Consider the following 24,864-nt stretch of genomic DNA (forward strand, 5'->3'; position numbering starts at 1 on the left):
AGGCCCCATAGGATGTTATGGACATTTTTAACCCTTGGACCCCTCATCATTTGAGAAACTGATCTCAATATGCATACAGTATAACCTTAAATTCTGCAATAATTTGAATTCACATAACTGAAAATAATTTGAAGCTCCATTAAAACATTAATGTCCTTAAATCATTAAAACTGAATTCAAGTGGTTTTTTTCTGATAAAACATCAACAGAGAGTATTTATGTAACAAAATGTAAAAGAATGCCTTTTCAAAGCTTGCATATATAAAGCCAACCACCATTCTGAAATGAGGCAAAGGTACATGTATTTTAAAACTTATTGATGGACTGTCTTGCATGTTCAAGTGTTCAACCAGATTGATTTCTGAGGTAAAAATTGACAAAACCACATATACTTTAATTACATAAATGCTATCCTTGTTGAATGCATCCCAGCTTGCTTCAGTTCACAACCCCGCATTTTTGGATTTCTCGTTCTGCCAGCTGCCATTAGCTTTGTTGAGGGAAGTGGTGCTACCCAGCTTGGCGGCGGCACCTGATTTGAGGTTCGCGTCCAGCGCGTCGGCTGTGGGTTGTTTGTCCTCGCCCTCCGTCTCGCGGTGGTAGAAGTAGTTGAAGTTGGAGACGATGACGGGCACGGGCAGGGCGATGGTCAGCACGCCGGCAATGGCGCACAGTGTGCCCACTATCTTGCCCGCCATGGTGATGGGGCACATGTCACCGTAGCCCACGGTCGTCATGGTCACCACCGCCCACCAGAAACCATCGGGGATGCTGACAAACTGCGTTAGGGGCTCATCTACCTCAGCAAAGTAGATGGCGCTAGAGAAGAGGATGACTCCGATGAAGAGGAAGAAGATGAGCAGCCCCAGTTCCCGCATGCTGGCCTTCAGGGTCTGGCCCAGGATCTGAAGCCCTTTGGAGTGCCGGGACAGCTTGAAGATCCGGAAGACGCGCACCAAGCGGATGATGCGCAGGATGGCCAGCGACATGTTCTGGCTGGAGTTGGCGTCCGGCTTTGTCACCAGCTCCGTTACTAAAGTGACAAAGTAAGGGATGATGGAGATGATGTCGATGATGTTCATGATGTTGTTGAAGAACTCCCGCTTGCTTGGGCACACCGTGAAGCGAACGCAGAGTTCGAAGAAGAACCAGAAGATGCAGGCCGACTCGATGATGAAGAAGGGGTCAGAGAAAGTGGTGGCTATGGATTTGGGGGCGGTGCTGGGAGGAGATAGGGATGTGTAACCCTCCTGGGATTGGTTGAGGTGGTGGACAACAGGCGAGAGGATGTCCTCTCGGAACTCTGGCAGAGTCTCCAGGCAGAAGATTATGATGGAGATAACGATGACAAACACCGACACCAGTGCCACGCCGCGTGCGGCATTTGAGCTCTCCGGATACTCGAACAGGAGCCAGAACTGCCGGTGAAGGTCACTGGTGGGCAAGGGCACCTCCGCTTCTTTTATGAAGCCCTCGTCCTCACGGAACTGCTCCATGGCCTCGTTGCCAAGCTCGTAGAAAATGATTTCGTCGGCGAAAACATCCAAGGGTACATTAGCGGGCCTGCGGACCTTCCCTCCAGACTGGTAGTAGTACAAAATCCCATCGAAACTTGGCCTGTTGCGGTCAAAGAAGTATTCATTTCTCATGGGGTCGAAGTAGTCCATTCGTTTGGTGGGGTCCCCCAGCAGGGTCTCAGGGAACTGGTCTAGGGTCTTGAGCTGGGTCTCAAAGCGAAGGCCGGCTATGTTGATGATCACCTTCTGGTCCCCCTCGTCCAAGCCCCGCTTGTCCGTAAACAGGTCATCAGAGCAGTCCTTAGCCAGCTTGCTGTAAATGCTTTCGCTCTGTGTCCCCTCGCTGTTCAGCAAGAGCTTCCAGTTGGAGATCAGGCTAGCGCAGCTGGGGCGCCCCCTCCTGGCCAGAGAAGGAATGGTGGGTGACGGCGGAGTCTGGCCGTGCTGCTGCGACCCCTTCCTCCCCTTGTGAGAGGGGAGCTCCTGCAGGTCGAGGAGGTGGTTTTTGCCGAGGCCATGGCTTGGCGTGTCCATGGCTAGGGAGGTCATCTTGTTGGGATCGTCGGGGTCATCTGGGTCGCCCATGTTGACGTTGACGTCATCCAAACTCTCGAAATTGACCAGCGCTACCTCCATCTCCTGCCCTTGGTAGGCCACAGCTCCACGTCCTGGCCCAGGGTGGCTGAATGAGGTGGAACCACACCCCCGCCCCCCCCCAAAAAAAAACAAAGCCAAAAAGGGACAGAAAGCTTTAATAAAGGTGTGACCCAATCAGTGGTGCAGGAGAGAACGCCCTGCCAAAATTCAGGATCCTCTCTCCCTCAGACCTGCGAACACAGAGAGGAGAGAAGCAGGGTGTGTGAGAGTGCTGCACATTCTAATTGTGGGTCTGGACTCTGGCACACAGAGCCAATTACTGTCTTGAGCATGTGACGTCTGAAGATACTCATGTGCCTGATAACTTGTTCCTTGGATACCAAGGTCTCTCTGGAAACCAGCATTAAGCAGCTGGGGGAGAGGAAGAGCCTTTCTCTGGGTGTGAGTCCACACTTGTGTGGAAGGAGAAGGAAAGGGGAGGGCAGGAGATCTGGACAAACTGCGACCAGCCATATCATTGTATGTTTGTTATTTTAACGTTTATCGAGATGCTTTAAGGGATGGAAAATTGTAATAGTGAACAAAATAAACGTGTATACATTTATGTGTGTTAGGGAGAAGCGTGTTAAAGGTGAGTGAAGAATGATACAGTGGAACAATTCTCTTTATGACATTGCGCATACCTCAGAGGCATATTATAATTAGCTAGTGTTTGCTACACAGTGCTAAATGAACCCTATACAACTTAAATATGATCATAGTGTTTGTGATGGAAAAGTAAACAAGGTACAGAGCATAGAGAAAGTAGTTGATCTGATGGACTACTGATGGTGTATTTTATTTTTCCTGTAATAAAAAAAACATGCAATTTCATTTTAGATTTTTTTAAATCAAGCTTAAAAGCCCAGGACAGGAAAGAATATTAGTGTCTTTTACACAAATTAAGGAGCAGGGCTTGGTTGGACTGTCTTCCTTTTCCATAGTGTAACTTATTATAGTTGCTCTTGGCACCCTTAGCTCAAAATTGCACCCAAACTCAGTATATCAATCAGGGGGAGTCAGAGAGTGTATATCCTTTTATCACTTTAGTGGCTAACATAATGCTAATGTACATAACTCAATCCCAGTAGCACTCCCACCAATCAGAAGGAAATTAGTACTCATTGCAGTCATACTGAGCCAAAGATTAGGCAATTAGTACTCAGTGCAGTCATACTGAGCTAAAAATTGGCCAAAGTTAAATGGGTATATGTATATGTTAAAAGGTGCCTATTGTCTCTATTATTGTAAGGTATTACAAGTCATTTAAATTATGTAACACAAATAACTCCTGAGAGTACAGAGAATGTGAAAATGAAGGCAGTGCAAAAAAAAAATTGTCTTTTTGTGGTGAAAGGGGGTTTTGTCATCTTTTTCTGATTCTATAAGAAAAGACAGAATTCAGTAATATTCATAGATCCACTGGGTACAATGGACAGATATCTGTGGAGCCTCTGGTCTTTTGTTCAGCTGTATTTTAATTGTAGTGCCCTTGGGTGGAAAAGGCCCAAACTGGCATCATCGAGGGGAAAGATGTCATGCAGTCATACAGTATTTTCGGTTTTGTTTGTGCCCACAATGCTCTGAGGATTATTTCACTGTGTGCTCATGACAGGTACTTGTTCTAATTTGTTTGTTTTATTTTGGGTTTTAGGTGTGTCATTTTAGTTTTCTATTTTTACCCCTGTTGAGCATAACACAGAGTGAATGTGTAAATTACCAAGGATTTTTTTTACAGTGAACAAATGCAACAATTAAAAAATAAAAGAAAAACAGGAATTCAACTTGAAAATGTATGATGACAGGTTTTCTGACAGAACAGGAAAGGAATATATTATTTAATATAAAGAATTGAGTAGATTTGATCTATTTATGGACAATATTAACCTATCCAAAATCCAAAAATGATTGAACATTGAAATTATCTGAGATCATGTGAGCCTAGGAGTAAAATATATGTCACTATTCTCTGCAATGGGTTGTGAGCTGGATTTCAAAGTGATCAATAGTGACAACGCTCATCAATGCTATACATCAATACATCAATAAAATAACTTATTACAAAAATAATCGTGTTGGGTCTCAACGGTTCCCAGCTAAGAGTGTGTCCCCAGGTACTGGGGGCTAGCGAATGAGAAAGCCGTGGCCTGTGTTGACCCTGTCTCCATTCCCTGCTAACTCAGTAGAGTAGAAAGGAAGAATAAATAACCAACTGAAAACAACAAAAGGAATGGCCAACAGAGCACACTTTTCAGATGGAAACATTTTAAGTTCATTAAAGATTAATCATTTATAAAACTGGTGTCTCCAGACGTTGTGGGTTGCAGGAGCAGAAAGCAGATGCAAGGCTGTGGTGTGCTCATGAGGCTGACTCCTCATCACCTGTACCTGTAGCTCTGGCCATTAGCAGCAGCTGTGTGAGTACGGGCTCCTTAACATCGCAGACCTCGAACCCGCAGCTCCGGCTACAGCAGAGGCTGTTGGGCTGAGAGAAAGCCAGCACTACAGAAGTGCACCTGGGCTAGGAGGATGCACTCCTCTTACAGTTCACTGACTGCTCTATTGACCTTATTAAAGGACACAGAGAGCGCTAGGCTAAAGGGCTCATGTTAGCTTCTCACAGAAACTGGAGAGTTGCACACATTACTTTGATCCATTATTCATTTTTACCCTGCTTTCACCCCAGATGACTCGCGTCGCATCGATTCTGACACACAGAGTAGGTTTTAAAAACAACTGTTTTGAATTATATTCACAAATGGAAAAACCCCTCTGGTCATAGTTTTAAATGCTATGCCACTCTGTTCCTGAGAAGAGTCATATCCTAGTGTTGAATATGGGAATATTATATTTATCATCTAGTTAATCATAATGATAATATTATGCTAGCTACGGTAAGTTGAGTGACACAGATTGTGCTGATAATATTGAATTTAATTACTCAATGTTAGCAATTCATTTTCAACATATGTGCATGAATGCGTGTGCATGTCTGTGTGTGTCTGCTTGTGTTTGTGCCTGTGTGTGTGTGTGTGTGTGTGTGTGTGCCTGTGTGTGTTTGTGCCTGTGTGTGTATGTATGTGTGTGTGTGTGTGTGTGTGTGTCTGCATGTGTGTGTGAGTTTGTGTGTGTATGTGTTTGTGTGTATTTGTGCGTGTCTGTGTGTGTATGTGTGTGTCTGCTTGTGTTTGTGCCTGTGTGTGTATGTATGTGTGTGTGTGTGTGTGTGTGTGTGTCTGCATGTGTGTGTGAGTTTGTGTGTGTATGTGTTTGTGTGTATTTGTGCGTGTCTGTGTGTGTATGTGTGTGTCTGCTTGTGTTTGTGCCTGTGTGTGTGTGTGTGTGTGTGTGTGTGCCTGTGTGTGTTTGTGCCTGTGTGTGTGTGTGAGTGTGTGAGTGTGTGTGTTTGTGCCTGTGTGTGCGTGTGCGTGTGCGTGTGTGTGTGCCTGTGTGTGTTTGTGCCTGTGTGTGCGTGTGCGTGTGTGTGTGTGTGTTTGTGCCTGTGTGTGCGTGTGTGTGTCTGCTTGTGTTTGTGCCTGTGTGTGTGTGTGGCTGTGTGTGTGTGTGTGTGTGTGTGTGTATGTGTGCGTGTCTGTGTGTGTTTGTGCCTGTGTGTGTGTGTGTGTGTGTGTGTGTTTGTGCCTGTGTGTATGTGTGTGTGTGTGTGTGTCTGTGCCTGTGTGTGTGTGTGTGTGTGTGTGTTTGTGCCTATGTGTGTGTGTGTGTGTTTGTGCCTGTGTGTGTGTGTGCGTGTGTGTGCCTGTGTGTGTGTGTGTGCGTGTGTGTGTGTGTGTTTGTGCCTGTGTGTGTGTGTGTGTGTGTGTGTGCCTGTGTGTGTGTGCCGGTGTGTGTTTGTGCCTGTGTGTGTGTGTGTGTGTGTGTGTGTGTGTGTACATGAATGGGAGTGTGTGTGGAAAGCGGAAGAATAGAAAAACAGCACGTTGTGAGGCTGGCTAAAAGCAGTAACGGAAACTGGCACACAGAGACAGTGAGAGGCCCGTAGATGTTTAATTAAAGACATCGGAACGAGCCGTCATCCATCTTCCTGTCAGAGGAGATGGCACAGCACGTGGGAAGGCTGGTGGAAATGGAGAGAGAGAGGCGGAGAGAAAGAAAGAAGGGAGAAAGAAAGAGGGCCAGACACAGCGGAGAGGTGGTGAACACATGCTCCTAACGAGAAACTTCTCCTGTGTCATGGGTGTCCTGGAAAGAGTTCCTAACCTACATTTTCTTTGTGAAACCCATTTGCACCTGGCACTTATCCCGTTAGTTATTTCATCAATAGCCTGTTTAAAAACAAAGTTACTTTTCGTTTGATGAACAAAAACAAATTTGTGTGGATGTTTTTTCTGAGCGCCAAACTGAGTGATTCCCTGTTTTCGCTCAGCTCGGTGCAATGGCTGCTCACTTGATCAGTTGGTATTTAGCAGTAAAAGGACTCTGTGTCGCCCAAATGAAAGATTATAACTCACAAATCCATCATTAATTCACGACAAAGGCATGGCTTATCTGAACTGAGCGGGATTGGATGAGCGGTGGTTTCGTCATGTTTATGTGATTATTTGTCTCCTGGTTCCAAATCAGCGTAGGTTTGACTTGTATTACTCACTCACAGACATTGCTGAGCAACCACACAGCAAGTCTATCCCTGTGAGGCATGGTTGTCACATCTACATATAGAATGTAAACAGAACATACATATAGAAGGGTAGAGAAGGGTAAAACCTAGTCTCCACCTCACAATGATGATGTAAAGCCTTCAAAAAGTCAAGATTGACTCTATTGAGCAGACTACTACTGCTGCTTTAAACACCCATGAACAGTATGCTCTTTAGAACCAAACATTGGCGATATTAACAATTTATGCACTTTACCTTAGTAATCTCTGTAGTTGTAACATCCATGTTCAATTTAAACGTTTGTTTAAATTGAACATGGAATCGTTTCTGATCACCTCCAATTTAATGAGACGTATTGTTGCAGACAAGCGTACGCTTTTGTAGAGTAATTTCATGGCTTTTGATCGCATTACTTCTAAGTTCAGTAATTCAGTAAAAAGTGAAAATTGTTACGATTCTGCCGGTTATCCCCTATATATCTTCTTGAACGTGAGTGGTAATGACCATTTGTAACCATCAGTAATTTGAAATAACGTATACATTCAAGAATATCATTTTTTTTTCTTTGCATGAATATTATAATTTTATGTTGGAAAATACTGGACAAAGCAATGTTCAAGCTGATTTTTTAAATTTCCACCTGAAAGATATGTTATACTGCTGAATTAAGTTGGTATGAACTAATGGTTATAGGAATTTGTAATGATTGTTACTAGTGTTACTGAAAAGCTCATTATTTCTACATTTTTGTTTTATGTTGATATTATGGTTTTTTTTTTTTACATTTATTATGCTAAAAAGTGAGATTGTTGCAAAATACTGCATTAATCATAAACCTCTGTTCATAAAGGCAGTCTATCCATAATTTGTGCCAACACTGTTGCTATAATTTTAACTACAGTCAATTTAAAATGAAAAGATTGTTCAAGTTGCATTTATTGTCATTCTTGTCATTACAGAAGGGTATAAGAAAAAAGAATGAAATAGAGGTATAATTCAATATAAGAACAGCCATAAACAATTAAAAATGGAAATAAATACAGGAATTATAAATATAAATTATGAAAAAATAAACAAAAGACAATGAACAATAAATGCATTTTTACTATTTCTGGTATTTATATCAAAGTGAAACTGGACAGCATAAGATCCAAGAAAACGATTGATTGCCTTTTGAATGGACTGTGAAACATGCACTCATTGCAGAGTAACGCCCCAAAATGACCAATCCGCCAGACACCGGCCTGTGCCATGTGCCATAGACCTGGTCTGGGCAGGCTGGTGGGGGATGGTGCAAATGACGGAGTAGACTGACCTGAAAATTCCAAGGAGCTGCCAAAATTACACTGCTGTGCAATATCGCCTAACACGCCCCCAGCAGCGGCTACTCTCCTGCTCCAGTGCACGGGAAGTCACAGAATTACCAAACCGATCAGGCGCATCGAAATCTATGGCGATAATGCCATTTGGCCTGTGCGACTGCTTGCACCACGCCATGCACCGGCTGGGCTGCAGAGCCCATAATCACGAGTCCGGCTTCACTCACAATCTGTCCTCAACTCCGCGTTATAACAACTGTGTTCAGGGTGGCTGTGGATACAGTGAGCCCGGCAACGGTGAATGGGTCATCATGTTCGAAGCTCGGTCTGGTGGACGGATTCGCCTCCTTGTTAATTGGAATCATTGGGCAGGGCTTGTCTGATCTGAGCCACCTGAGTCTTTTCAGACTCAGGAAGGCAGAGAATGGCGTGAGCGCTGTAGGCTCCTGGTAATTTGCCGTCTCACAAAAAGTTTTGCAGAAAAGTTTTGCAAACAGAACTATGTGGGTAAGCAAATGCCCTAAAATGGGTGAATTAAATTAAAAGATACAGAGTTCATTAATTAAAGTTAGAAAAAGCTCTGAGCTCAGAGTTGAGTTCATTTTGCTTTCAACCACCCCTGCCCTTTTTTAAAGCTGAGTTTTTTTTTTTTTGTTTTTGTCTTACTCCTCCAAAGTCTTTGGTCATCACAATGTGTGAAAATGTCCCTAGAGCCTTGCTGTCTCTAAAATGCCACTTCCCACAGCCAGTTCATATCATATGCTAAGCAACCTACACGGAGGCTAACGGATGAGCATGCCAGTTGGAGGAATACCATTTAAAACATGAGCAATTATTTTTCACTGGCGATATAATGCCATTTTTATTTCCTGGGTAAACACAGAACTGTGCTTTTAATTGCTTGTGTGTACGGTCATTATGATCAGAGGCTATATTGATCATCTCTGTACTGCGTGATGAGACTGTTTTTTTCAGTCTTGTGATTAAATTTGCATGCATGCTCAAAAACTTTTTGTTCCCCCAAACCTATGTTAATATCAGCTGGAAAACGTTTTATTCATTGTCAGTACCGATGGATACTTTCTAAAGAACCATGCAAATATGAAACTGCTGTATGAATACAGCACAATATTGATTTCTAAGACTAATGAATATTTTTTACCAGATAAAAAGCAGCCATATTTTCACTACTAAAAACTAATGAAATAAAAATGTTTTAACACAAGCATTTATGTAAGAAAGCAGTAAACACATGCAGCTCATGAAATAAACAGATGAAAGCCTGACTGCCTGGGGTGAATATTTAAAAGCACAAATCATGAAACTACAAATCGTGTCTCCTGTATTTGTATTATATTTTTACAAATCAATTTGATACATCTTTAGATACTTTACATAATGATGTTGTTAATGATCATCAAAAAGATTTTCAAGATTACACAATCCTTGTTGTATTTTTAGAAACAATGAACAAATGAAACTGGTCATTCATAATTATTTGAAACCATTTACCCTTGAAATATAGCAGCTTTTTAACCCTCAAATAAACATACTTAACTTGTTATCATGCACACAAACTGAGCAAACATAAACACATGCAAGCATGCACACTCACACACACAAACACACACACACACATACATACACACGCACACATACAAACATAAACACACACACAGACACACACACAGACACGTACAAACACACACACACAAACACACACAAACTGTACAAACACACCCACACACATACACACACAAACTGTACACACACACACACACATACACACACACAAACTTTACAAGCACACACACACAAACTGCACAAACACATGCAGACACAGACACGTGCTCACATGGATTGCTCAGCTGCTGTTACACACAGGGCCTTGGGCATTGGCCCCCCCGGTCTTACCCGCTTGCCCCAGCACAGTGACCGGTCCCTCCGGCTGCCCCGAGCACCCTCAGCCAGCTCAGTCCTCCCCGATCCCCTTCTCATCCGCAAAGCACAATCAGGGGATCCGACTTGCTTAATCTATTAAAGCGCCCATCTGGTAACCCTAAGCTCGCTGCGTAACCAGAGCCTCGGGCCCCGGGCACACGCACGGGGACGCAGGGCTCACCTGCCGCCAGGTACCCAGCCAAGTTGGGTTGAGGTGAGGTTGGGTTGGGGTGAGAGGAGTACTTTTTTTTAAAACACTGGCCCTGTTTTCTCTTCCTGTCAGCTGACCTTGTCCCAGGACACCGGGCGGGGGGGGTGGGGTGTGGGGGGGGCGGAGCCTTGAGGGAACCCCTCCTCTCAGGCGAAGGCGTTTTACAGCGTGGCAGGAGGGAAAGGTACAGACAGAGTCGGGGGGGCGGGGGGACATCCTCGAAACACCACTGCTCCGGAAGGCAGCAATCCAGAGCAAAGGTCATGACCTTCTGCGACACCGTGTGCACTCAGCATCCACAAGCCTCCCATTGGGTTTGCGTGAGGATTTCTGTCTGTGTTTCACATGAGGAAGAACACCCCGACGCGTAGCGTTCAGGGCAAGGTTACACGATGACCCCCCCACCCCCAACGTAAGAAACGCGCCTGCTTCCAGACCGCATACCGCATAGATCAGTTACACTGTCCGCAGAACCTTCCTGACTGGAAGAACTTACTTACCGATGGCCATGTCTGACTAGCTAACGAATTCACCTTAAATACTTAATGCTTTACAAGACAATTAAAGAGCCAAGCAGTGGAAGAGGACAATAAATAACAATCACAGAGCAATGGAAGGATGTTTGGATAATTCAACATCATCAGCTGTAAAGTGGGGATTCCCTGCTGGTATTGCAGCATATACATTCTACAATTCATACAACATAAGATAGATAAAACTAAAATTAGGCAGTTAAATCATGTAGACATTTTAGGAGATTATTAGGAGTTATTTTTAGAGCATTTTTTTTTTTTTTGCTCAACAGTAAGTGTTTGTGTGTCACAAAAAACACAAGTTTTAGCTTTTGTATTCAGGAACGTTGAATATGGTTATATTTTATTAAATTACACATACAGTAACCTGAATAGCTTCCAATTTCAAGTGCATGTATTCCCTACCATAAAAGCAGAAGTCCTACACTATATTCCCCAAAGAGAGGTTGTGCAGTGGAACAAAAGTGCCATTCATCCAGCACATACTGTAGGAGCATAGAGGACATTTTAGAGAAAACGAGTATTCATGGATCATTGGTCATGTATTACTGACCTCTTTTGACCTTCCTTAATAGCAGATGTGAGACCCAAGCAGTTTCCTTCCAGTAGCAGTGAATGCAATTTGTTTCAAACTGTACTGTACGTTTCAATGTGTTTCAAACTGTACTGTACGTTTCAATGTGTTTCAAACTGTACTGTACGTTTCAATGCGTTTCAAACTGTACTGTACGTTTCAATGCGTTTCAAACTGTACTGTACGTTTCAATGCGTTTCAAACTGTACTGTACGTTTCAATGTGTTTCAAACTGTACTGTACGTTTCAATGCGTTTCAAACTGTACTGTACGTTTCAATGTGTTTCAAACTGTACTGTACGTTTCAATGCGTTTCAAACTGTACTGTACGTCTCAATGTGTTTCAAACTGTACTATACGTTTCAATGCGTTTCAAACTGTACTGTACGTCTCAATGTGTTTCAAACTGTACTATACGTTTCAATGTGTTTCAAACTGTACTGTACGTTTCAACATGTTTCAAATTTTGCTGAATGTTTTGAAGCTTCAGAGTGACTCAACCTGTAACAGTTATCACCGTGAGTACATACTGGGCCCCGTAGCGACCAGTTGGAGCCTCCTTGGCTTTTACCAGGAGTCCGCAGTGACGGACTCCTTGTCTAGGAGTGAACCGGGTGTAAGCCGGCCAGCACAATTACTAATTCCATTTTTGGGGAGAAAAAAGGAAAACTATTTAAGAAATACTTTCCAAGCATTTCATTTCAATTCCTTTTTCAAGTCAATTCAATTGAATATGATACTCAGAGTAGTGCATTTGCTATAGGTATTTCAGTCCGCATAATTTACTCTTAAAATGCAAAGAAAAAGAAACACTGCAGTCATGCTTTGCTGACATAGCCTAGCATTATCAAACTTGAATTTCATAGATTAAGTATAAATACTTTCTAAACATAAAAATCTATATAATAACAGTATATAATTATACTCTGTATTGTAACAGTACATTATCCATCCATTATCTATACCAGCTTATCCTGAGCAGGGTCATGGTGGGTGCTGGAGCCTATCCCAACATGCATTGGGTGAGAGCCAGGAATACACCCTGGACAGGCTGCCAATCTATCACTGGGCACACAAACCATTCACTCACACACTCCAATAAGCCTACCTGCATGTCTTTGGACTGTGGGAGGAAACCCACATGGAGAACATGCAAACTTCAGACAGAAAGGTGAAGTACAAGATTCAAACCCACAACCTTCTTGCTGTGAGGCAACAGTGCTACCCACAGCACCACCGTGCCACCCAAAGTACATTATAACTATACTAAATCACTTTTACTGAGGGCTACGGGGTAAAGATGACAACAGAAACCAGTAGAGAGGAGTTTGGTCTGATATAAAATAGACTATACCGCTATGAAAAATGAGACCTGGCAGCGACTGTAAGACACTGGATTTACACTCCTGCACCACCTTTTCGGCCCAATCGTCCTTCAGAGGAAAACATCCAATCAGAGTCCATCATCTACTTTGTGAAAATGACAGATGGATTTGTTGGGTCTGGCAGGCTATCAAGCCGCATGACACAGAGATGATATTCATGAACAGAACGCACTCTCTCATCTGTAGATCGCTGCCTTTGAGACCAGATAACGCCTCCCCTTGGTCCCCAAACTGTATCCTTCCACTGCAGACTGACTAATGGGATCATGGGTATGCTGAGCACTTGCACTTAAACTTAATCGTTTATCATCGACCATATCCACACTGTGCACAACTCCAGTCCTCTGTGCTACTCATCACTCTAAAACAGAGCACACAACTCCAGTCCTCTGTGCTGCTCATCACTCTAAAACAGAGCACACAACTCCAGTCCTCTGTGCTGCTCATCACTCTAAAACAGAGCACACAACTCCAGTCCTCTGTGCTGCTCATCACTCTAAAACAGGACACACAACTCCAGTCCTCTGTGCTGCTCATCACTCTAAAACAGGACACACAACTCCAGTCCTCTGTGCTGCTCATCACTCTAAAACAGAGCACACAACTCCAGTCTTCTGTGCTGCTCATCACTCTAAAACAGAGCACACAACTCCAGTCCTCTGTGCTGCTCATCACTCTAAAACAGGGCTGCACAACTCCAGTCCTCTGTGCTGCTCATCACTCTAAAACAGAGCACACAACTCCAGTCTTCTGTGCTGCTCATCACTCTAAAACAGGACACACAACTCCAGTCCTCTGTGCTGCCCATCACTCTGAAACAGGGCTGCACAACTCCAGTCCTCTGTGCTGCTCATCACCCTAAAACAGGGCTGCACAACTCCAGTCTTCTGTGCTGCTCATCACCCTAAAACAGGGCTGCACAACTCCAGTCTTCTGTGCTGCTCATCACTCTAAAACAGGGCTGCACAACTCCAGTCTTGGAGGGCCAGTGTGTATGTTCCTTGTTGTTTTAACTTATTACTCTGACTTGGTTTTATAAACAACTGTATGTGGCGATGCTGATTCACACATATCAGACCACAATAGAGCGTTCTCGCCAGGGAATACACTTGCATTGTGCAGCTTCAGGTGATCAGCCCCTGCTCTAAGAGCTAGCACAGCACTACTGTACATCCAGAGTTCCCACTCACATCACATCTGTATGATTTCCATGACTTCTAAACAATATCTTATGATTCATGTAGGATTTCCAATTATTTATTTTTGGTGTAAAAGTCAGGTTCATTTTGTGGTATTGGGCTAGTTTTGCGAGATGGAATGCCAGTTTGACTAACATTCATTCTAAAATATTTGGTGAATATGAAGATGTGTACACTTGACTCTTCAGGGACGGATGACCTGTGGAGTCTGTCGCGAATGGCAGTGGAGTCAAACCAATGAGCTGTCCTGGTTTTACAGCAGCATTGTTAGTATACGGGTATTTCAAGATTTAATATAAATGTTCATCATGCAGATGAGTTAGCAAGAAAGGACATATCATCCAAGTTTTATTCTTTTACTGTGGGCAGTGAGTTATTTGGACAATTTCAATAAGTTATCAGGTTAATTCAGTGTTCATCAGGAATGCTGATTATATTGAAAATACTCTTGAATCCAGCACTTCTTGCTGTACTGTGACTGATGAAGTATCCTTCATCAGAGTGCCACTGCTCTGGAGAACCCATCTAAATGCACTCATGCTCTTTGTTTTGCAATTCTCTCTGGGTAAGAACATCTGTTAAATGAATGTAAAATGTAATCATGTGACATAATGGGGAATGGGTGCTGGGTGCCACAGTACCTACAGTGTCCACTGGGGGCCACGTGGAGTAAGCTGTTCTGCAAAATGAATGAGAAAGATATTAAGCCCAACAACTGTCTTCGTGCAAAGATGCAGAAGCCACAGACCTTCAAAATACTCAGTGGGACATACCGAAGTCCATTTGCAAGCTTTGCACCACATACATTTACATATAGCCAAGTTAATGTGATTGTAGTCTGTAACAAGACCTGTCGTGAAAAAATACAATTGGATGAAATTATTGGCTGTAGCAATTCATCAAAGGCATTTGAACTTGAAATTATGCACCAACGGCTAACGAGTTAAGATAAGCAAAATGATCTAGTTTTATGGCAAATTTGTTTCAATGTGAAACACATTGGCGTATACACTGATGTAGTGCACAAGCAACCGTTGTTCCCAATTTAGCTTAGTACTCTGGTTAGGAAACTGACAGCCACATATAACACAAGGCAATCCTCGTGTCAGCACCAATACAGAACGCAGCAGGGAGGGCCGAGAGCTCCGTCTGTACTTCATCCTGCCGCTCAACAGAAAACCAGAAGAGAGTTACGATCCTGCGGCTGTTTGCCACATCAATCACAGCCTGTCATCACACGGCCCTGGGACACAAGCACCGCACGCCTGCGAATATCTAAACGTCACAACATTTAACACTCGAGCTATGAAACCTGCTGTTTCTAGTCAGAATGCTGCAGAGACCGTGCGCTGTAAGTGATAATTGACCGGGCCATCGTGGAGTTCAGGAGTAGTTCTCAGAAACCGAATCTTCAAACCGAATCGAATCTTGGCATCACTGCGAACAATTCATACAGATAAGTAACTGGACTTGAACATCAAATGTAAGCTCTCAGCGCATATTGTCATATTAAACCTAGGGAAAGTCATTAGCTGGATGTACTAAGCATAAACCGTGCCAACTGCCACAACAATACTGGCTGATAAATACTTGGGTTAAGTCCAATCAATCACTTTCTCTTGGTTTACATTTCAGTGAGCACATAACTCCTGAGAGTATGCTGAGGTGGTGAAAAGGAGATAAACACAAAGCCATTAGAAGGAAACCCTTGTGTAAATCAGGTATCTCCAGCACTGTGGTACTGTTATGTGTGAAGCAGGTATCTCCAGCACTATGGTACTGTTATGTGTGAAGCAGGTATCTCCAGCACTGTGGTACTGTTACGTGTGAAGCAGGTATCTCCAGCACTGTGGTACTGTTATGTGTGAAGCAGGTATCTCCAGCACTGTGGTACTGTTATGTGTGAATCAGGTATCTCCAGCACTGTGGTACTGTTACGTGTGAAGCAGGTATCTCCAGCACTGTGGTACTGTTATGTGTGAATCAGGTATCTCCAGCACTGTGGTACTGTTATGTGTGAAGCAGGTATCTCCAGCACTGTGGTACTGTTATGTGTGAAGCAGGTATCTCCAGCACTGTGGTACTGTTATGTGTGAATCAGGTATCTCCAGCACTGTGGTACTGTTATGTGTGAAGCAGGTATCTCCAGCACTGTGGTACTGTTATGTGTGAAGCAGGTATCTCCAGCACTATGGTACTGTTATGTGTGAAGCAGGTATCTCCAGCACTGTGGTACTGTTATGTGTGAATCAGGTATCTCCAGCACTGTGGTACTGTTATGTGTGAAGCAGGTATCTCCAGCACTGTGGTACTGTTATGTGTGAAGCAGGTATCTCCAGCACTGTGGTACTGTTATGTGTGAAGCAGGTATCTCCAGCACTGTGGTACTGTTATGTGTGAAGCAGGTATCTCCAGCACTGTGGTACTGTTATGTGTGAAGCAGGTATCTCCAGCACTGTGGTACTGTTATGTGTGAAGCAGGTATCTCCAGCACTGTGGTACTGTTATGTGTGAAGCAAGTATCTCCAGCACTGTGGTACTGTTATGTGTGAAGCAGGTATCTCCAGCACTGCGGTACTGTTATGTGTGAAGCAGGTACCTCCAGCACTGTGGTACTGTTATGTGTGAAGCAGGTATCTCCAGCACTGTGGTACTGTTATGTGTGAAGCAGGTATCTCCAGCACTGTGGTACTGTTAAGTATGGACCAGGTATCTCCAGCACTATGGCACTGTTATACATAATATCTCCCCAGACTAAAGACAATTCCTTCTGGAGAAATGAACTCACTTCACTTCAGCTTTGTACTCAACTGCAGTCTTCGTATTTTATTTATTTATTTTTTTGGCTTGTGATCAGTGACCCGTGCAGTGTTTACCGTGCACCATAGGTCCAGAGCAGGTGTTGCCAGGCTACAGCGGAATGACCCTATTAAGGAGATTAATCTGCAAGTCACAGCTCACTGCTATAAGCCCGGAGGATCACTGCCTGCGGATGAATGCCACCCGCTATACACCCCAAGCTCAACCATAGGAATTGGAGCCCGTCCAAAACATCAGCCAACCCATTGACTCCATGTCTGCAGCAGCTTCCCTGTTGCCTCACAGAGTGTTCTGGCACAGAGAGTCAGACTGAATCACTGAAACATCTGCATGTGAAAATTGGCAATGGTAGAGGAACTGGTCTAAATCCATACAGGCTCCAAATCTATGTTCCTGAGGTTCAAAATAGATTTATGAATGTTTGCTTTCATTTTGATGATCACTCTCTTGCTAGCAGCACGTAGATTTTTCCCATTTGAATTGCTAGTAAAAATAATAGCTCTGAATGATGTATGCCCTTCCTTACTGCTTTTCTTAAGCTCATTGAGGAGAGGAAGTGCTGCACCTTTTCTGTTCCCCCGTACAACAGGTGCTGAGATTGCAGATGTGGCCCCTGAGCTCCAGTGCTCTGTGCCGATGATGTAAGACGCTGTTGGGTTTACCAAAGGACAGCAATTCAGTCTGGACCCTGAGGCAGGGCTCGGTGACTCATCACGTTTTGTGGGAGTCTCTCTGATGCGTATCACTGATCACATGACCTCAGTCCGATCTGTGCAGTCTGTAGTGGTCACACCCCCCAGAAACCACCAATCACGGAGACTTCAAATCACAATATTTTAAACACTGACTGGTCATACACACACACATACACACACACGCGCACGCATGCACGCACGCACACACATGTTCGAATGCTGTAACCAGAGGAAAGTACACCCATAGATTAATCACAGAATGGAAAACCTCTTGCCTTGTGTACTAAAAATCTGAGCTGGGCAGCTGAAGCTGTGCAGCTTCAGGCTCATGTTCAGACAGTCATCACGCTTCTCTCCTTCAGAGCCGTTCCCCCGTCGCTGGGCAAAGCTGGGACTCGTCTGGGATGCCTCTGTGAATCAATCATCAACATCCGAGCACAATGGTGGTTTATGCAGTCACTCTCTCTCCCTCTCCGCCATCTTCCTCCCTCCTATCCCATCCACTTCCTGTGTCCTGCTGTCTTTCCACCCCATCACTGTTTTATCTTCTTTCTTATCTTTCTCTTCATCTGTTTTCTGGGGGGGGGGGGGGGGGGGACTTCACTGCCTGAGCTATGATGGCTTCTCAGGGGAACTTATACACCATAAGATATGCCCTAGAAAAAAGTGCTCAGTCCCAAAGTTTTCAAGGAGATGGTCTGATCAAAACTTAGAGGTTTGCACGCATTAGCTTTCACTAGCGCACCATATAGCACTATAGAGGAACTAAAAGCGGATTCCTACTAGACAAATTTTGAGTAAGGGAAGTGACGACTTGACATTTTTTTGCGCACTGGATGATATTTAAATTTTTGGTCATATTTATATAGACCCACATTTCTTTGACTCAATATTTGTAATGCAAAAACAGTAAACTGGAATCTCTGATCAGCATTGCCGTTCTCTCGTCATATAGGAAAGCAGTGTTTTCCCAGTAAGAAGATGACAATCCAGGGGACTTGTGTAGACTTCCAGAACAGAGGGGCAGTTCTGAGGATCTGACATCCGGCCTTCCCCCTCCTTTCTGTGGGATAAAAGCACAGTGCTGCCCTGGGCAGGGGGTTTGCCCCCAGAGCAGGCACACCTGTTGGGTGTGAGGTCACACTGCAGGATTACATTACATTACAGGCATTTAGCAGACGCTCTTATCCAGAGCGACGTACACAACTTTTACATAGCATTTTACATTGTATCCATTTATACAGCTGGATATATACTGAAGCAATTCTGGTTGCTCAAGAGTACAACAGCAGTGTCCTTACCCGGGAATCGAACCTGCAACCTTTCGGTTACAAGCCCAGTTCCTTACCCACTGTGCTACACTGCCGCCCTATATCACACCTTGGCAGCGACATTTTGTTTGTGAGGAACCAGAAGCCTTGAGACACGGAAGAGGGAAGAAAAAGTACTCTGGATCAACAAGATGCCCATCCCACCTCCACATGCACTTTCATACATACATGTAGAGACAGACACACACATACGCAGGCACTCATACACAAACACACGCACACACACACAGGTACACAAAGACACACACACACATACACAGGCACACAAGGACACATACACACATACACAGGCACACAAGGACACACACACACACATACACAGGCACGCAAAGACACACACACACATACACAGGCACGCAAAGACACACACACACATACACAGGCACACACACACACAAACTCATACACACAGACATAACACAGACACACACAAACACAGGCACACATACACACACATACACACACAGACATGTATGCTTGCAGACGTGTGTCTGGGCCACATGCCACGGACATCTGCTCCCCGGCACACAAGGTCACAGCAAGGAGAGGGTGGGCGGGGATGGGGGGGAGAGCCATCAGGCTCAGGGCAGCTGCACACAGACCAGCCCCCCCCCCACCCCCCACCCCCCTAGCAGGAAGGGAACCCATGCCAATACATCACTCCAGCACCAGAACCCAGGCCTCAGAAGTAAAGAGGCTAGACTGTGTTTGGGAATGAGGTCCATCCATGCAGGGTGCATTAAATCCAAAGTCAAAATGCTCAAATTGACAATGTGAGCGTAACAAGGGCAGTCCCTTCATAAAAGAGCGTGCCCTTCAGCGAGTTTACATAGACACTGTGACCTGTGTAAATATGAAAAATAAAAATACTAGGCATGCCAGTGCATCAGTGAAAAAAGGTTTTTCTTTTATGCTGTAACAAATAAAGCCCTATCTAGCTTCAACGGTGGTATACTTACTTCTTCTCTATGTAGTGGAGCCTGTAATTCAAACTCGGCATGTCCTTAATTTACAGTTCTCAGTGAGGATGAATGATGCTGATTGCACTCCTAAATTAAGATTTATTTAAAGGAACATCTGTACCACATTGTGTTCCTACTGCACACTCGAATTTGACACTCTCAAAAGGAAAGGTCGCGACCGTCAGCTCTGTTAAAGCCACAGAGGGGACACATAAACGGACCGGCGTCAAAACACATCACAGTAAGGTCCGAGAGGGAAAAAAAAGCTGGCATTCAACTTCATCTGGGGTCATGGGCTTTGCAGACGAAACAGCAGTGGCCAGAGTGACCTACAGCGAGAGGTTTTATCTCTTATCCTTTCGGATGCTAATGCCAGCATACGCAGCTCACTGGCTTTTCTCCTTTAATCATATCAACACAAAACCGCCAACAAACAATCAGACGCTCACCCCGGCCTTTTGGGGAAAAACAAACTCCCCTCTGTCATTTCGCTCTGAGAAATTAATGTATCTGTAATGCACTACTTCCTCTTTTTTTGCCAGCATTTGGACGGCACCAGTGATCGTTTTTTAAAATTGTTTAATGGAACTGACTGCAAAGTAGTCCATTTTTAGCATTGCTGATTTTCCATAATTTCCTGTTTAGCCACACAGAACGGCTTACTGCACTTCTGTCCAGTACTTTGAGAGGAGGGATGGGAATCATTCACACGGCCCTCCTTTTTATTCTTAACAGGTGCGCTGTTTTTTTTTTTTTTTAAAAAGCCCTCTCACTCACTATTCCCTATAACCGTGCTAGCCAGTCATGGGAAACCTGGTTACTCAGGGATGCCATTCCGGGCCAGAACGCTAAAAATAGCGTTAGCACGATGTTGTGCGTCTTCGGCCACACCACGGCATTAGTGGAGACGCGGTGTGGGGGGGGGGTGGTGGGGGGGGGAGGAAGCACAGTGGTCTTAATGCACCATGATCCGTTTGCTGCAGAGCTACGAGGGCATGGTTAAATGAGCATAGCAGCCCCCCCCCCCCCCCCCCCCCCCCCCCCCCCCATGATTAAGCCAGTTTCATTTACTGAAATGCTATATTATACTTTTAGAAGCCATTTTCCCCAGTGAAAAAAACAACCATCTGCTAACCAGACCCTGATATGCTCTTTGTTGCATATTACATATATAGCAACAATCACACACACACACACAGTTTACATGCTGGTGATTTAAACTAACCCCCTTCATGTGATCTGTGTTTCTCTCTCTCACTACCTGTGACTATACCTCTGACTTTGTACTCATCCTTAACCAGCTACTGATTGCTGGATTGGCTTCATCTGCCTGTGGCCCTATCTTCCTACAATCTTACTGTTTCCACACATAGTGTATCTCCCTCCTCACACTTTAATGTTCATCCCACACTACTGAATTCCACTTCCCCATCGAAAGGATCACACAATAAGCAATATGCCATCACCACTATTAGCCACCACAACCAATATACAGATCTCACATCTATAGCCCACTGCCCTGAAGATCATGGGTCATTAGCCCTCCTGCTGAGTCACCTCATGATTGTCCAGTCATTATAGAGCTAAACAAAACAAGCAGGAGATACGAGAAACCTGTGTTATCACGTTTCGATAGACAATAAGTTGCATAATAGCTGAACATAAAGTGCTAGAATGCACTGTAAAACATAGCTACATGGGTGGTAGGTACTGAAATGGTGAATCCGTGCAGGAAAACGTTTTAACACCAAAAACATGGGGCCTTCATTTTCAGATGCAATCAAGCAGAGTTGGAGTCAAGTCTCTTAAATTTGCATACAATTTACATACAAGTCCAGTCTCACCTCAAATAATGTATTCTGTAATATGGAGACAATTGACAAAATGGTTATGCTACAGGAACATTTTAAATGTTTAAATATAACAAAATCAACCAATTTATGGAATAGGTATGACATGTTGTAAGGAGATAGTTCCAAATAAGATGAATAATATCCTGCAACCAAGTGCAAATTCTGAAGTTTGTCACTGATTTTTTCAAATTTTCAAATTGCAAAATAATACTTCTCACTACTTTTTTCAATTGACCTGCATAAACTCTACTGAAGTCAATGAGAAAGTGAGCATATTTACATATTTACTAATTTGTTTGAAGAAATTGATTAAAAACTCATTTTAAAAATGAAAAGCATTAAGGGTATTCTTTGTCATATTTTTAACTAAATAACAAAAATTTAACAATCATTTAAATTCTCTCTTTGACTTAGACAAAACTCACTAGAGTGAAGTGTTATTTAAGAACATTTATTTATTTATTTTAACACAACTAAGCAATTTGCATTCTATCTTGTGCTAACATGAGTATGGTGTGCTAACATTAGCATGCTATTGTTCAAAGCAGTGCAGTACAAACTAATATGAATATCAACATGCTGGCATCAGTACACTTTGATAACATTAGTATGCTAACAGCAGAATGCTAATCTTTGCAGGAATGTAGTGGAAGCTAATGATATGAGGACATAGGCTAGCGTCAGTATACTATGAAAACATTTGCATGCTAATGCTAGCATGCTAACATTTACAACAATAGTGTAAACATGTGACTATATGACTATATGCTAAAATCAGTATACGTGCTTTGATAATATTAGCATATTAATGCTAGTCTATTTACGGACGGGTGTACTATAACACTGTCATACTAAAACTATCTTAGCTAATGAGTTATGTATTAGCATAACATTTAGCATGCACATTTTAACAATCGGTATAGCTTAGCCTGAAAATGTGTAGCTAAGCCCATTTGTCATTTGTCCAAATTTTCTGCTGACTGCCTCATTGCTGCTTGCAGCTATATTTATTATTCTTACGCCATTTTTTATGTATTCTGTCCGAACCACCTGGTCAATTTTTTACCAAACTTCGCAGAATGTTTGATGCAGATCGGCCTTATGGTGGTGCACTGGCACAATCAAACCCTGTGGTGGAGCTAGAGCGCTCAAAATGTGAAAAATAATTCCCTAAAAATCAGTGTTCCATCACAGAGAATTCAAACTTGCTGGAGTGATGAATCACCTCATAAGGTGCATTTATACATGCCCTGCTGGTCGCTGCCTTCTTGAATTGGCCAACATTATGGATGTTACACTTTCTTGGTATACTGACAGAGGGCACCTTCTTCCTAACAAGCGTGACCAAATGCACCGCTGACTGGCCACATGGTGGCACCATGGCAGTCAATTGAAACGGCGATATTTAAGCAATAATTCCTGCAGTGTTTGACCTTCGCATGAGGAACATATTTGTCTCATGGCACCATACGTCTACCTTTATGGATTTTCCACCATTTTGAGTAAATTACAAAACACTTCAAATCTATCCTCTACACGGTTTTACTGATTTGCACAAAACTTGAATTATGCATGTACTCTCATTGATATATCTTTAAAAGCTATGTAAAAATGAACACATAGTAATCCAATGAATTTGCATGTGGGTGTGGCTTTTTAGTACAAAAACTAATAAATGCCAGACAGTTTGATGCCAATAAACTTGTGTGTCTACTTACAATTACATCCAGAGGACAGCTGTAAAGATTTGTTCTGATTAATCCACAAGGATGCAATTTTTTTTGCTAGCCTTACAAACCACCTCATTAGGAAGATCCATGTGTATGTTTTTTGCATATGCATATGTATTTGTGACAGTGCTTGGCCCCCTTCATCTCTGCTTGTGGCTCTGTTTATGTAATGTTTATGTAATTTTTGGCACAATACGGTTAACTGAAAATACAGTAAATAACTGTGATTATATTGGTAAAAGTACAGTTTTTATGCCTGAGGTAGTGTGAGATCTGCCATCAGATATAAGCAAAGATTTTGTCGATACAGAAAAAGTACATTTTGGAAATCTGAATTAAAATATAAATATTTGTGTTTTATTTGAGTTTCATACAAAAACATACCTATGTATCATTGTGTTTACTGCACATTTACTTCATAGAGTAGGGAAATGTAACTGTCAGCACAAGGAGCATCATGCTGGTGTATTTTGGCCCTTTGATCACTGAGTACTCTTGAAATAGTCCAGAATGTGACTTACAGTATATCTAGGTCTGCATCTGTGCAGTGTCAACATACCACTTGCACGTGGCAGAACAGTAAGTAATACTTATACATCTTTCATAAGGGCATTTATTTAACATCCATGTACAATATAACTTGAACATTGTTCCATTAGTACATGACAAATTTTTGTCCAGTATGCACAACTTAAAAAAGAATCTGGTCTCCCAGAAGAAGCTGCTGAAGAATTGCTGGAAATAATTTAAAGCTAATAGTTTTACATGATAACAGGCCTAATGTGTTTAATTCAGATTGTGAACAGCTCCGGACCAGCTCACTGCTGATCCTGGCCCGGAGTCAGCACTGCCGGGGTGGAATCTGCACAGATCCAGCCCAGAGTCACTTGCTATCTAACAAAATGTAGCTTAAATTATTAAAGAGGTCTTATTTAGGTCTTGTATATACTATACTTTAAGTATATATTTGTGAAAACTAGTGTGATGTGTCAAGAACTTAAAACTACAAAACTAAGTTTACTAAATTGGCACCAAACCAAATTACTGACTGCATATCAATTAGATTACAATATACTGTACAAATAAATTCATTCTTGGCTCAGATATATATTTTTAGAGTGCTATTTTTGAGCTTGTAGCCCCGGAAGAAATGGAAGCCACAAGTTACAAGCTTATAGGTTTACATTTCGATTCAAGCGCATAGCAGCCAATCTAAGATATTGAATGCACTGAATCCAAGGTGGGGAAGTCAATTAAACATTTGCATACAGTATGTGCTGTATATTATTTATATACTCTCATTCGTTTTATATATGAACAATTCATGTTACAATCTTTACTGAGAATGTAAATAATTATTGCTAGACTGTATGGATGTACACAAAAATACAGTCTAACAATAATTAAGTGAATTTAGATGGATGTGAAATTTGTTGCAAGTTCAAGCGTGGGTCATTAGTTATTGCTTAGAACATTTATGCAGTGTTCATTATTGCTGATATTCCTGCTGAAGGAAGTTATTTTTGTTTACGAATTAAC

General features: G+C 42.9%; 1 protein-coding gene across 1 annotated transcript; it reads right to left on the minus strand.

Annotated features, from left to right (window-relative positions):
* Positions 1–278: 278 nt before the first annotated feature.
* On the minus strand, positions 279–2,357 carry LOC118207538 (potassium voltage-gated channel subfamily A member 10). Its single transcript, XM_035381212.1, has one exon. The coding sequence runs from the start codon at positions 2,151–2,153 to the stop codon at positions 444–446; it is 1,710 nt and encodes a 569-aa protein (XP_035237103.1). The 5' UTR covers positions 2,154–2,357; the 3' UTR covers positions 279–443.
* Positions 2,358–24,864: the final 22,507 nt, after the last annotated feature.

The sequence above is a fragment of the Anguilla anguilla genome, chromosome 11 (assembly GCF_013347855.1).
Source record: "Anguilla anguilla isolate fAngAng1 chromosome 11, fAngAng1.pri, whole genome shotgun sequence".
NCBI lineage: Eukaryota > Metazoa > Chordata > Actinopteri > Anguilliformes > Anguillidae > Anguilla > Anguilla anguilla.